At 31.3% G+C, this 15,848-nt stretch overlaps 1 protein-coding gene across 2 annotated transcripts in view; it reads right to left on the bottom strand.

Annotated features, from left to right (window-relative positions):
• The window catches only part of LOC126842014 (unconventional myosin-XVIIIa-like), a 37,622-nt gene that overhangs the window by 12,711 nt on the left and 9,063 nt on the right, over window positions 1-15,848 (bottom strand). The window contains exons 1-12 of one of the 2 annotated variants that reach the window (XM_050578863.1): window positions 12,213-12,810; window positions 8,198-8,404; window positions 6,748-6,924; window positions 6,480-6,686; window positions 6,103-6,402; window positions 5,883-6,030; window positions 5,588-5,807; window positions 5,099-5,514; window positions 3,941-4,100; window positions 3,668-3,851; window positions 3,394-3,600; window positions 3,101-3,322 (exon numbers count right to left, since the gene is read on the bottom strand). In XM_050578863.1, coding sequence (XP_050434820.1) covers window positions 3,101-3,322; window positions 3,394-3,600; window positions 3,668-3,851; window positions 3,941-4,100; window positions 5,099-5,514; window positions 5,588-5,807; window positions 5,883-6,030; window positions 6,103-6,402; window positions 6,480-6,686; window positions 6,748-6,924; window positions 8,198-8,404; window positions 12,213-12,623 — 2,859 coding nt within the window. In that variant the 5' untranslated portion in view covers window positions 12,624-12,810. Of the gene's footprint in view, window positions 1-3,100; window positions 3,323-3,393; window positions 3,601-3,667; window positions 3,852-3,940; window positions 4,101-5,098; window positions 5,515-5,587; window positions 5,808-5,882; window positions 6,031-6,102; window positions 6,403-6,479; window positions 6,687-6,747; window positions 6,925-8,197; window positions 8,405-12,212; window positions 12,811-15,848 lie in introns of those variants that run through there. The other variant, XM_050578862.1, reaches the window with a different exon arrangement.

Genomic DNA, 15,848 nt, shown 5'->3' with positions numbered 1-15,848 from the left:
CAACTTTTGAGTTGCGTACGAAAGGACATATAAAATGGTATTTATATATAACACATCGAATAACTTTTACCTTAAACTCAAACCATTATACAATAGTACATATTTCATAATCCGAGAAAATCGTTTTTCACTACTAAAAGTAAAACGCCTTTATACTAAGATGACCGTGATGCTATTATTTTCACTTTTTCGTCCCATTGCTCAGACATGCATGACTCTGTGGTCATGTCATTCTGTACATAATAAAAGAACAAGGTCATCGTCTCTTCTTTTTTCTTTATTGTGTAGTTACATCAATTATCGTCCAGGAAGTTTCTATAGTATTTTAAGACATTTTATAAAAGCGAGTATTTCTCTTGGTTCTTCTAGTGGTGACTGACGACATCCGAGAAGGAGTAAAAAGTTACAGACTACACTGTAGCACGTGCACGTTAAGTTAATTTTGTAGTTTTTCTATGCTCTGTGTCTCTACGTCAAAACACTTATTCTCAACTCGAAATATTACTTTACATAATATGAAATATGAAAACTTTAATTATGACAGCAACTCATAATCGAGTATAAACTTAATTAGGTTAATTAGGCGCCAACTTGCGAGCAAAATATTATTCCATAAAAACTTGCTTGTTTGACGAAAATTTACAAAGATAGCTTTTTTGTAGGAAATTTAATTTCCTTCAAGAATATGTATCAATAGAATTTTTCAGGCCAATAATTTACGAGTTTTGGATAAAAAAATGCCATTAGTGTAAAAAAAACGTCAGTCGTCATGATAGGTATCTTAATATCAATATTAAGGGCTCTAACTTTCAACATAATTTTTTTTTATCATGAACAATATTTTCATAGTACCGTTCAAAAAAAAAATGTTCGTTTTTCTTTAGCCCAGTCTAATATATATATATTATAAATATATATATATATTTGTGTCACTGAGTAAATTTAACTAGAGTATCAGCTGATGAGCTGGTGACTAGAGACGATCAAGTGACCAATGTAATTTTATAATGCACACAAATGTTAAGGAATCAAACGGACATTCTACAATTTAATAAAAGTCCACCTAAAAATTCAGAACAATTTCCTGTGTAAACTATTAGTAAAAAGTATTTGCTATTCAAGTCTATTCAATCGATCATCGATAATCGTTTTTTTTTTGTGACACGGTACACGTCCTTTCAAAACGCCTACCATCCCACGCTCCTGCTGCTGTCATGAGCATGGCAACGAACTGTTTTTACCTTGCACAATATGCATGAAATATATTAAGCGTTAATAGCATACGCACATTCTCCTTCGAAATTTATCATAACATAATGATAGAGTAGTATTGTACTAGATAAAGAATAGAACGCCACTTTGGTACGCGGTCACGTGTGTTGCTGTATCATTCTCTATTGTATTAATGTTATCACGCATATTTGACCGTTACTATTAAACATGTAGAGTTATATGAATATTACTAGATCATTGCTTTCGGTTACAGCTTAGAATCATAAATCAAAATAAAACAATCAAATATTGAGTATCCATCACGAATACATGATAATTTCTCTAGTCTAGCATTACATTTTTATTGACCAGCATATTTCTTAAGAGCTGTGCGAAAGGATGTTTTTTGAAGATGCTGCTGGTGAATGGCTTAGAGAAAATCAACTGAATAGAAAAGAAAGACTCACTAAATTATTCATAAATAAACAAAAGCTATTTTTAAACATAACATCAGCTGACACATTGAGTATCCTTTGTTTACCATTCAGGTGGGGAGGGGAAGGGGCTGTAATAAATCATAAATAAATAAATACTTTACCTATTAAAGGTTCATACAACATTTTTAATCGAAATAACTACGTAAAAAATAGTTTTGTAGTTTAAAAATATAACTTTTGAAAACAAAACAGCAACCTTTATATTTCAGTTTTCTCAGATGAATAAGTTAATTTAGAATTGAAGTTATAATAAAAATAATTACTGATCGATAACTAATTTTAAATACATATTTAGATTTCTATTTGATTAAATTACCCTCCAAAACTAAATTTTTACATAATATTTTTAAAACATTTATTTTTGGTTAGTTATTATCTTAATAACGTTTTTACATAAAACGTTTACCTACGTATTGATTTTACTGACAATTATGTAAATAATTACTAATAAATAGCAGCTGTTAAAAGTAGACTAGGTAAATTATTATTAGCTTCAATAACCTATAGTGTACGAACTACTAAAATACAGTCGACTGTAAACATTTTTATTGTTTGCTGATATTAATAATACAGTTGAATATCCGTTATATCCAGACGATATCAATAAGTTGCCAAGTTTAAACAAACGTGCAGAATTTTTTAATAAATTCTTATTTCCTATAAAAAATAACAGTGCAATATCCCATATTATATATGACGCTGTCGTATGTTATTGGAGCGAGTACAAAAAAAAAACATCTAAAAGTTGCGAGCACTTACACACTTTACACAATTTTTAACATCTACTATTAAATAACCTCAATATTACTATGAAAACAATTTTAAATTGGCCAATTCAATAGGAATTTTGTTTCGATGATTAGTGTTTTTCAGACAATGATGGCAATCATTATGTAACTACTTTGAGGGTGTTCGCGTGTCCCATGATACAAGTATACTACCAGTTTTTTTAGAACTGTCATGTTTGCAAACAACAATTTACAAATATACTTTTAAATTAGTAATTATAACTTTTAGAATTGCAGTCGATTTTAATTAAAAATAAACTAAAAAGTTAATTGACTGGTACATTATGGACGTTTAAAAAAAATGTATATAGATTAGGTTATCTTTGTATAGTATTACTAAATACTAGTTATTATTATTATAAATCAATGAAACCACAAAATAGATACGTCAACTATTTTTGAGTCGCATTCATACAAAGTGTAAAACATCAACATTATTACCGAAATTTGATTCTAAGAATAAGCTAAGTACAAAAACTTTCATACAATCTGTAAGTTGAGTGTAGTTATTCTACAAAAAAGACCCTCATATTTTTTGCAACAACATAGATAAATTTATTTTGATCTATCCAATAAAATATTAATTATAAGGTTAATCCATACCTGATTTAGTCCAACTTTGTACAATGATTCATCTAAGTCCGCCTTTGACATGATTTCAGTTACACTTTGTCGATGGTCTTTAAGAGTGCCATTAACATCATCGGTTTTTAAACTATTTGGTAAAAATACTGCAAATTTGCGAACAAATTCTACAATAAACATGGAAATAGGATAACCCTGCTTGTAAAAACGAATTGTAGGCAAAATATCAGCACCACGCATCTAAAATACCACAAAAAATGTTTTTATAATTACTTCTTGACATAAAAAAATAGCTCTAAATGGTATCTCACTTGTTTTCTTAACAGTGGTATATCGACAACATCCGTATTTGGTTTATTTGTAACAGGACTTAAAGTCGCTGAGGTTAACTTATATGATGAATGAAATACTCGAGTGGCCGCTACATCGGTTCGGTTGGTGTGACCGGCATCACATTTAGCAATAAAACAGTGTACATAATGTTGTCCAGTACGACGTAAAGTTTCAATTAAACCATCCTGAGTACATAATAAATGTAGATAATAAATCTGCAACATTATAAAATAAAACAAAAACTGTACCTACCACAGAAAATCGTATTTGTACAGATGTTAATTTTCGTTTTAAAGTAGCCGTAGTATTCAAACTACCAAATGTTGCTCGACGAATGCTGGACATCCTTCGTAGTGACTGTGTGCCATCTACAATAGCCAAAGTGCTAGTAAGTCCGGCTCCACGGCTTTTAGAGAACACCGTTGAGATGTCAATACTGATATAACAAAATAATTTAATGTCATGTTAATAAATATATCTTTTATAAATACTTTTTTTACAAATTACAAATAACTATAAATTTACTTTGAAGAATCATGAAGTAAACCAATTGCTGTTTTTGACATGCTATCCCGACACATATCGGTCCAACCATTAATACTATAAGTGCTTGGAATTGCTTCTCGAAAATGAATTAATATGAATTCATCAGACCGATTGCCCTTCTTCAAAATATTTGAAAACGCTAAAAAAAATATAAAAATTTATAGTTATTAATTTTCAAATTATATTAGCCTAAAATTTAAAACTAGTTTCTTTTTATCTAATGGTCAAATTTACCTAATTATTGTCATTACAAACCCTATCCACAATACAAACTCACACTTCTACACTTTTTACACCTAATATTATCGATGAGTTTTTGATAATATTAAATAAAATTCCACAAGTGACTAACACTTAAATGTTAAAATTTAAGTTCTCAAAAAATATGAGTAATCCAAATCAGGATAACTAAAAATTGAACCAAAACTATTAAATATTTGATTCAGTTCCGAAATTGAATTCTAGAAAAATGGTCTAAACTGCATTATTTATTAATTATTACAAAATGTCGCTCAGACCTTTTTGCCGTGCTCAATATAAAGTTTAAGTACTAAATAATTTTAAATATTTTATTAGTAATATTTAATTTCTTATTATTATATTATTTAGTGGACCCCGTATAAACGGAAAAACATCAAACGAAGAAAAAGAAAATTAAATTATAAATGTACTATAATTAAAAATTGGTTTAATGCATTAAAAAAAATATTATTAATTATTTGAAAACTATTGATTGTTATTTATTTTTTAAATACAAGGTCTATTATCCAGGTCGTTTGTATAAACATTTTTGTCATTGTGCTTCCTTTTTTCAAACAATTCAGTTTGGATTACAAAAAAAATGGGATCTCCAATTTGATTTTTAAAAAATAGAATTATTCACATCATAACTAAATACAAAAATAAATACTACATTCATCTACAAAATGAAACTTATTTTATCATAGATTAAATATACTTCAAATACTCAATGATTGTAATAACATTACGTCATTTCTAGATTTCACCGTGTTAAAACTATCAAAAAGGGAAGCCTTAAATCTGTATACGGGAATTTAACATCCATACCATATACAATTATAATTATTTGACATTCTAAATAATACCAAATTAATAAATAATACTAAATTTACTAACATTTTTCTTTAGTCAAATTATTAATCCTTTCAACTAGATCCTTGTCAGAAGACTTTACATCACTGGCTATATCATCCAGAATCCTTAGTAATCCTGGAAATGGCTCATGCTTCAAATCAACCATTGACGGACTACGACCAAAACCGATTGCTCCTTTAGCTCCGACAAATAATTTCAGCATGTGATCTTCAGCACAAAATTCCGCTTCATAACTAGCCACTGTTTCTACTTTTTCTACTTTGTACTTTTCTAATGGTGTTACAACAGCATAATTGTGGTAACTTGATAATAGCTTCTCGTGAAGGTAGTGAGTCCAAAAATCAAACATCGTTAACACTGACTGTGATTTGACAATATATCCAGGATAATCTGGTATTAGTATTGAGCATAGAGAATGTACTGATGGAGCTAGTTTTCTAAAATAATGATAAAACAATTTTAATTTTAATATAATTTATTCATTTATTTAATTTAATATTATAACTATACCGGTTGATAATAGATGCCACTAAATTGAACGTCTCAGTGTAGAGACCTATAACCAAAGCATTTAGCTGATCACCAATATCACGTTCTTTAAATGATTCGACATCAGGAAATACCAAACTAAACAAATCGTCAGCATTTCCAGCTCCAAGACATTTTGCTGCTCGTTTGGCTGCATCAGAATTGCTCCAAGTCCACTGTACTTTGTCTTTATATATACTATCTATAAAAATCAAATTTCTATTAGTAATTAGTTAACTCTTCTTTTATTTTATTTTATTAAAAATACCAATTTGACCTTTTTTAACAATTTTAGTGTGGCCAAGATGTATAATAGCAGCTAAAACCGCATAAATTGCTTTTAGTTCTGTATTGGTAAAGCCAAGTATCATCATGGCTGACTGTAAACTAGTGAATTCCACAGCAGCCTGGGCTTTATCGACTCCCTGCAAAAATAAACCACACATATTTAACTAACAATAACCATACACCACCGTATCACTAAAAAGCACACACACCTTTAAATCATCATTAATTTGATCCAAATATAGTTCTTTCCTAAGAGCAGGAATATTTTCTATGCCAGCCAACAAATAATAAAACACGTGAAATGAAAATTCATTTGGGGGATGATCAATAAGCCGCCACTTGTCATAAAAATGCATTTGAATAGACATCGAAACAATCTGTCCTCCTTGGTCTAAATCAATACTAAATAATTGTACTGACCTAGTGGCATTTGGATTGTTTGTAATGGCTGCATTACCAAACGCTTCTAAAACCGTCCATAAAGCTTCTACCCTTTCTAAAGTAACAACCTAAGTACGTAAAATAATTTATTAATAATATTGTTTTTTTTTTTAAATATTTATTCAATAAACATTTATTAACATACTTTATTAGGAGAAGCTGCAATTTTCAAAAGATATTGCAGTATATGTTTACATGAAGTGGTTTTGCCACTTGCTTGACATCCCATAGGAATTAATGATTGATCTCTGCGTGTAGTTACGGCTGATTTATAAACAGATTGAGCCATTGCATAAACGTGTGGAGGCGATTGTTTGTTGATTTTATGAAGATTTTTTACCATATCCATAACCTGAGGGTTAAAATGTTTAGATTTTATAATAGGTTTACTATATTCAGAATTGTATACATACTTTATCTGTATACAAATTTAGAGGAGTACCAGGATTGACTACCAACATAGTAGGTCCAGAGTATGTATGAATGAGATTGGAAGCATATCGACTGCGTACTACGTTTAAAATGCTGGATTCATTCATAAAGTTTAACTGAGATAAATCATCAACCATTTGAATTTTCATTGGATTCATCTAAAAGTGCATACACAAATGTATTATTAATATTGTCTACTTTAACAAATATTCAAAAAAATAACAAGATTTTTTTTTATACCTATAATTAGTTAAAGATATATTGAATTTAATTACCAAAATAAAAAAAATAAAAAATCACAACTAGGTTAATAACCAAACAAAACCTAATCTATGTTGGTCGTTAACCATCAACATACACTTCCAAAGTAACTTAAAAAAAATAATATTTCATACAGTCCTTTGGTATCTGTAGTGTTATTTGGAGACATATATATCAAACGCAAAGGCTACTTTGGAACTTAAACAAATGATTCATCAAAATTCGTTAGTTTACATTTGTCTCGTTAATTATACATTTTTAATAGATGTATAATGTATATAAAATTAATATACATTGATATTTCCCCTAAAGATATTTTCCGTCGACGTCATTGACAATGGAACCAAAAAATAACTTTAAGGGAGTAACAATAGTAAAAATTAATTAATAAGAATACATTGCCCTCTTCCGTGTGAACTGATTTACTACAATGTTATACACTGCAACCGCCAGAACATACTATGCTTACAAAAATATGATAAATCAGTATTCTAAATGAAACTAAAATATGCTCCCAATTTTCTAGCATAAAATGTAACTACATAAAATATGTTGTATTATACTATCGCTCTACAATAGGCTCAAAACAAAAACAATTATATTGTAATCAAAATGACTTTAGTCTTGACCTAATATACCTTAAAAAAGTATTTCTGTTTTAAAATGGCAAAAATAAACATTAAACATAAGGTCAAATATTGGATAAATTGACAGAAAAATTAAACATAAAATGTATTAATAAATGGTTTTGCTCCAAACCCATCATAGACCCAGTAAACCGAATTCTGCGTAGCTATATGTTTACATGAAACAATTTTTTTTTAAATAACGTTGTTATGTACGCTGTGATAAAGTGATAACAATTTTAACTATTAGTAAAAAATCTTACTACACTAAAAATATACACAACAGTTCTGGCTTCAAATAAAGATTTTGCGAAAAATTGCGAACTTGTTTAACACTAAAAATCATATTATTTACAATTTTTGTTTAAATTTAAATAATGTAATAATAATTAGTATTTTCTAAGAGTTAATAAAAAAGTTTAATTTAAATTTTAAAATAACTAAAAAAACCTGTTATTCTCGTTTCTGCGTGCAAAGCATTTTAGTGAATAATAATTAGGATGTATTATCGTTAATTCAAAATGTACGTAATAACGCGTTTTACCTTTTCTAAGCTGTCTTCATCCACGCTGTACTCTTTGCCGCCGAATACTTTGACTAAAACTCTTCCATTACCGTCGGGGCCTTTTTTATCGCAGTATTGCACAGGAGAAAATCCGTCACTGTGCACCAGCCAATACGCCTCGGACGAATCTTGCACTTCTAAGTCCTGGGGCAAGTCGCTGAATTCCACGTCTGGCCTAGAGGCGGTCTAAGTAAAACACAATAGAAGTAGAATAAATCAATACAACTGTTAGACGCATAAGCCCACTTTGATTATAATAATTGGGATCGATTTAGAGCAAAATTTAAAAAAAACACTTCAAGTGGCGGCCGCATTCCCGGATAATTATAATTATTAAGAGAAAGTGAAGAAAGTGTTGAAAGAATTCCGTGTCTTTTAGACTCCCGGGGTAACTAACTGCGCGAGATCTCGGATAAGCGTACTGCGTGGTTCTGGATTCACATATAATATTGTTTTCAAGGTGCTGCTGTTTTTATTTTACCTATAGGTCGACCTTTGCTCGGTTTTTTTTTTCATGTTATATTATTATGATAATATGCATCAGTATAATATAAACATTCATATCGCGACTAATCTAAAAAAAAATATGCACAACAATAGGCTCCCCAATGTAATTGTACGTGTGGTCGTAACAACATATACATACATGTAAATGCATTTAACGCGGTAAAGAAATGTATCGCGTGCGAGATAATGAGAAAAAAAACAGTGTCAGTGTGTCTGGCCTAAATGGTCAATGACCGCATCTGCCCGAGAGATAAGAAAATCTTTTGCCCGCCAGTATTCTTATACGATTTCTAAGCCACCGCGATACGTGTTTTTTAAAAGGCTTTTTTTGGAATTGTTTTGTCATTGTAATCCATTTTCATATTTAATTAATAATTATAAATGGGTGACTGTATAGGTCAATAGTACAACGGACACAGTTTGTTAGGGGATAAAAAAATGAACGTCGATAACGCGTATTATAATATAAACAATCGATGAATGATAGAGCATACAAAAATGTTGTCGAAAAAAAAATGGGATTAATAAAAAAACGGTACGCTTGCGCTTTTGTCTACATCGTAACTCCCAAACTGCCGTTATCTAATCTCATAAACGAAATCGTCGACGCATATTAATATTATAATATTTTCAAATAAAGGACAATAGTTTGAATCTACATCGAATCAGATTACATTACAAATTAATGTTATTAATCGTTGTTTTTTTTTAATGGTATACAAACTGCACCAGTGCAAAATAATAAATGAAGAAAAACATTTAAGTACATGGAGTAACGCAATAGGTATTGAAAAAATATCCAATATGTAACTGTATACAGTAAAAGTTTAATGACAATGTTGTAATTTAGTGGCGTGTGTGTGTTCACTGTTCGAACAAATAATACAATGTCAATTTACGCAAAACGGAAAAATTCTATGAAGTATTAAGAGTACAGGAAAATACAACAACTCTTATCTAAACTACTACTTCAGCTTTAGAAAACATCATTGAAGTGGCTCAAAAGAGTGCTTCGTTTTTTTATTCGCAAAATATTGACGTCTTTAAACGAGATCAAAACAAATAATTATGAAACTGCTAAAGACCTGTTAGTGATGAGTGATGACTCATATATTTTTTTGTATAACGCAAATATATTTTATCTAATCAACAATAATTGGTATGGTAAACCTACAAGACGTATTTTCAAATGTTAATTTTCGATTAAAAAAAATATAATTTTGATTATTCTTCTTGTCTTTTCTCACGTAAATGGGGTCGTCAGAGGTAATCCTTTCTCAGCGCTCTTTGGTGACCCCGTGTGATTCTAACAGCTATTCTATACACAACAAATAGTATGTTAATGTCCAACCGCTACTTTACTCTACCATTCCCTCGCGCTCTTCTTCTCATCACTTTTCAAATCCCTCGTAAATCTTTTACTACTGGCGGATCCATAACTATCATAATTCAAAAGCACTAAAACTGTTTTTTTTTATAATTGTATAACGTCAGTAAAGTCCTAATGCAATGCGGATCGCTGGATTATATGCCTTTTATAGACATAAATAATAATGGTTAAAAGAGAGATGCAGAGTTTTAATATTGGTATCATGCTGATGAACAATAGTTGTACAAAAACGATCCTTTGAGTATAATAGGAGTGGCATCCTCATTACAGGCTTACTTAATTTCAATAAATCAACTGGCGCGGACGAAAATAAAACGAAAAACTATACACTATACTGGCGCATTGTGGGCGTCTAGTTGGTTCGAATAATAATCAGTTTCATTGACTGAATGTACAATGTTTGTTCGATGTAATGACTAACGGGCGACATAGTTATTTCCATCGACAAAAAAAAAGTTAAACCCTATTGTTCAGGTCGACGAACCGTTTAAAAAAACAATAATTAACTCATTAAGTAGACAATGTGGACAAACGTCGACAGTGGCGAACCCACACCAAGATGTGACACTGGTCTACATTTTTTAACCCTGGTAGACTATTCGTCTGCCAGGATACAAAATGTACAACGCGGAAGCCTCTCAACGCTATTAGCCGATTCCTACACACATGACCACGTGGGTCCGTATAGGTATCATAACTTGGGCATTATATAACAATAGCATGTATGTCGATTGTTGCATACATAAGCTGGACATTTAGTATGTGTGTGTGGGTTATAGGTAGTATTTGTTGCGCGCTCGTTAGACCTTAACGGGTCGAAACCGTAGCGAAATCCGTAGCTGGTTTCCTGGTAAAATTCAGTTGTTACAAATCGAATTCGATAGTTTTCCAACGGGTTTGAAAAACGCCTAACACCTTTGTACGAAAAACGTATAGGTCGTGTACGGATTTTATTTACTATACGTACTAGACTATTGAGTATTGGGTATCGTGCCGGAAAACGGAACCGTGGAGAAAACCGCGGGACGTTACCAGGCAAAAGCAGAGCACAGGCGATGGGACACGGGGAAATCTCGAAAACTACGCATTAAAAAATACATTAAGCGTTATTGCACGACTACGTTCATCGGGTACAAACGTCTGTCCGTCGAAAAGGTAATGACGACGGAAAGGATATTATTTAGTATTTTGTTTTTTGTGAAATAAGCATTTTAGTAAATTCTTGCGCCAAGAGGGGTTCTTAGAAGTACCTTGTAGTATAATACTATATTCTAATGATTAATTTTCATATGTACTTACAAGAAAAAGTTAATTTGATGACCGAAATGCGAGTAACACAATGCGCGTTTGACAAAAAAAAAATTAAAAATGTCGTTTTGGAAATATGTATTTTAAAGCGGAAGCAAACGGCCAAAATCCAAATCCTAACCATGTGTACTGTTATTAGATTAATAATATCGTTTACCAGTATTATTTTTATACTGACTGAAGTATAATATACGAGACTTGAGCACTTATAATCCATATAACACGTATTTAAAGTTTTCACTGACTAAACTTAAACATTATTCTTATTGATCAAATTAAATAAAAATCGTAGTATATGTTATAAACATTTTTTAACTTTTAAGGTCATAGACTGCTTGTATAACGCTTTCGGGGCACTATTAGGCAAACATAATTTTGTTTTTAAGCTTATAGTGTCAAAGTGAAGGATAGTAAAAAAAAAGGGTGCGTACATAAGAAAATGTTTTTGTAAAGGTTCACTGTTTTTTTAAGTAAACATATTTGCACAAAATGTTGTGAAGTTTAAGGCTTAGAATCCTCATAATTATACTTCTGTGCACATCCACTATCTCAAAGATTTTCTAAAAGATATATATATGTTATTAACATAGGTAGCTGTTTGGTTTGTACTCGATAACATACAATTCGTCTCTTTTTGCTTTACATGGATTTCCATATATAATGCTATAGGGCTTGTTCGTGATACAGACACATTGAAAACACGTACGCCCAAGTGTCCATCCACACACTTTGCCATTTTTTTGTTATTCAAAACCAGTTGCGCGCCGGGTTAAGTTAACATAAATATACCTTAACGACCGATCGGTCCGTGGACGTGGGCCGAGAACACATAGGTTTCCTGCAGTGGTCGACAACCTTCGTTGGCTGTGACTGCATTTTCCGAACAGTGGCCAACGCCGTTGGTGAGGGCGGTACCGACTTCGGCCGGACAGGTATACCGGAAGTCCGGGACAACCGACCCGGGCTCTGGCGAACGGCCGTGTTACCGGCAGCGGTGGACTTGCGGCCGGTGGCCATGTCCTTAGCTAGTACCATAGCGGCCACAGGAGCGCCGGCCGACACTTCGGGAGCGCGCCGCCGTGAAGGGATCGGCGGAGACGATACCTTCCCTTCTGCGGCTCCGCTTTTTAGTATCTCGCCGACCACTTTGGGACCGGCCCCCGACTGGTCTCGCAACGCGCCCGGCGACATCGTCAACATTTATATATTTTTCGACACCGCACTGTACACGAATTTATTGCCACTCGGCCGGTCACCGCTACTGGTTAATATTATAATATTTCCATCCAGTTGATCCGGTTGAATCCACTTGATTTAAATCATAATGCGGTATAATTTGCACGAGAATCAACGCACTAACATGCAACACTTGTTGAACGAGACGCGCGAGAGTTCGAAGCGTACTGTCGGTTAACGCATGAGCCGCCGCCGGCCGCCCATCAATGGGACACGCGTTGCTCTTTGAGTGGGGACGGCTGTGGTGGCGGATCACTGTTTACGCCGCTTGAATCCTAATGAAACGATAAACGGCAGTCTAATTGATAAATTAACGGCGCCCGTTAAAAATACTCTACAACGGTGTGGGTCTATAGCTATATAGTACACACACAAAGACCACACAGTGGTTAAGAATTCAGTCCGAGAACCGATGACCGATTTTTTTTTTTTATTCCATCGACAACAACCATAATTTTGCTCTCATAAATTATTCAACTTTAATAGGATCCGTTGAAAAAATGCAACTCAGAACCTTATTCTATCTCTTTATGCATTTCGACTAGAAAATACAATTAATGCACGTTTATATTCGCCACATTCATTTTTTCCTATTACAGTCACAAACAATAAAATGTACTATTCATTGCGATTCTAACGATTTGGAGCAAACTGCCTATAAAAATTAAACGAATTATTTGGTTTAGATTAACGTTACAGTTTAAAATTGAAACGTTATGGTCAACAATGATAACACCTTGGTTTGTAAATGCTAACAATCAATGTTTTGAACAATCGTTTAAACAATTTAATTAAATGAATTAACAATTATTATACTACATAACTTATATAAAACGACTATACAAAGACAAAAGAAAAGTAATTAATTTATGATGAAGGTTAGGCATATATAGTTCATATATAGGTCAGATATATAGTTTACTATATTGTTTGTTCTATGATATAATAGTTAGTATTATTACCATAATGTATTAACTAAGTATTTGATGATTCGATGTAGATGTATAGCATTATAGGTAAGTAGTACAATTTATTAAAAACACAATATAATATACTTTAATGAAACGATCAGAACTGTGTAATTATACATAAATAATACTACACTATGATTAAATCAATTAATAACATATTTTTAATTTAATTTGTCACACTAGCAGTGACGATTTTACAAACATAATTAACGATTAAATATTGATAAAAGGAAATTAAATTGTTTATTTACAAGTTTGGTCATAAAAAATAAACAATAAACTAAACATACCGTAATCGTGTTATTTATTATTTAATCAACTATTTTTTTATCAGGTATTTAAATTGATTATTAGCTAATAAAAAAGTATATTTAACAGGTAACTAATCAGCGATGCCAATACAATAATAAAGTTGCAAATACGAACTCCTTATTGTTTAATAACAATTAAACTAACGATTAAATTGCATACAATCAAGTGTAAAATGTAATAAAGTAATATAAGTTCTAATTAGAATTTGTGAAACTAGAGAAGCGAGCTAACCATAGTAAATTATCACTTGAGAATTACTCTAGCTCGATAAAAAAACCCTAAATAAATGTTAACTATTTAAGTTTTTAAACAACTTTTTTTTGCAATTGCTTACTATGTTTTGTAGAAGAAGTAAAATATAAAATGATTTCTACAATTTGTATTGCCTGTGTTCATAAATACTCTTTTTTACCATTTTTTAGTTCAACATTATTCTTCAGATACTCTATTATCTACAAATTTGTCATTTTCTAAGCATGCAACTACAGTATACGAAAAAAACAATCTCTTCTTTGCTTTACAAACATACGAGGGTGCGGACGGTAACCAGATGTGCTAAGATTTCAAACAGTTGAGCACGTGCTATCACAACAAGCTGACCGATCACTACTATAACAGTGACGAAGGGTTGTACCATATATTGTACGAATCACGTAGGCCTCATTTCCGTTAACAATTTAAAAAGAAATTAAATTACCGAATGTATAACATGCAACCGGCAATGGACAAGGTCGATGTCCAGACTGATTTCAAGAACAACTTGTACGGCTTTATTAAAGTATTAATTACTTTAAAACTATTACTACGAAGATAATAAGGTTACGACATAATAATAATAATACGTTGTTACTAATAAAAAAAAACAAAGCTATTGAATTTCAAACAAATAATTGTAAATAAACATATTTAAAACCCATTGATATATTGGTAGTGTAAAAATATTTTTTACATGTCAAAAACTGAACTACCTGGTCTACATTTTTCAGCACTTAAGTATTCTCTTCATACTAATTTTACGAAGCTGATTTTATTTTGAAATATTTTATATCTAGATCGAAGGATCATTAAAAATACAAATAAAGTTTTGTATAGACTAATAATCAATGGTCGAATAAAATTTAAGTAAACTTTCTTCTGTAAAAAGAAATATTTTGGAAACTATCTGAAAGACAGTCATTCCAAAGATTACATGATAAAAGGTAAAGTAACACGGGTACTTAGTATTTCCTATATAGTGCTATTATTATGAAGTAATTGTAAAAAATAAAAATTAAATTTATAAATGGAATTTATGATGTACCTATCGGAGTCATTCGAGTTATTCAAGACAACGCTAATAGCCCAGGTTGAACAGGTAATGATCGTACGAATTATGAACGTAAAATTATCGAATATTCTGATTTTTTTCTTAATTCAAAATCTCGAGACAAATTGCAATCTGACAAACTATGTCCTTGAAATATTCTCATGTACTCATCATAATACGATCACGTAGTAGCCAAAGCAAACACAACGATAGTTACTATACGTCCTATTATACTTCATCAAATCACTGGTGTTGATGATGCTACTAATAATCGATTACACATATTGTATTGTTAGGTTTAAAGCTTCTATTAGTATTAAAAAGAGGACTCGCAATATTATTATTATTTACATATTTATACTTGCGTGGAACGAATTGAAAATGTCATAATAACGTTATGAGAATGGGGTTTGATATCAAAAAAAAAAACACTACGCACATTCAATGTCAAAATAATTGTTTGGTTTTGTGCAGCAAGCAGAGTATATTTAGCAATTTTAAATGCGTTAGTTTTCAAGATTTCTAATAAAAAAATAAATTGGTGTTTCGAAAATTGAGTGCTTAATCGTCGATTGCGATGTTAGCAATGTCAGTGTTTAC

Source organism: Adelges cooleyi, unplaced genomic scaffold, assembly GCF_023614345.1.
Source record: "Adelges cooleyi isolate 19-005CV unplaced genomic scaffold, UGA_ACOO_1.1 ACOO_flye_CR_arks_rails_tigmint_CR_PRNA_41, whole genome shotgun sequence".
NCBI lineage: Eukaryota > Metazoa > Arthropoda > Insecta > Hemiptera > Adelgidae > Adelges > Adelges cooleyi.
Note: the sequence above shows the minus strand (reverse complement) of the source record. Positions and strands in the feature narration are given on the sequence as shown.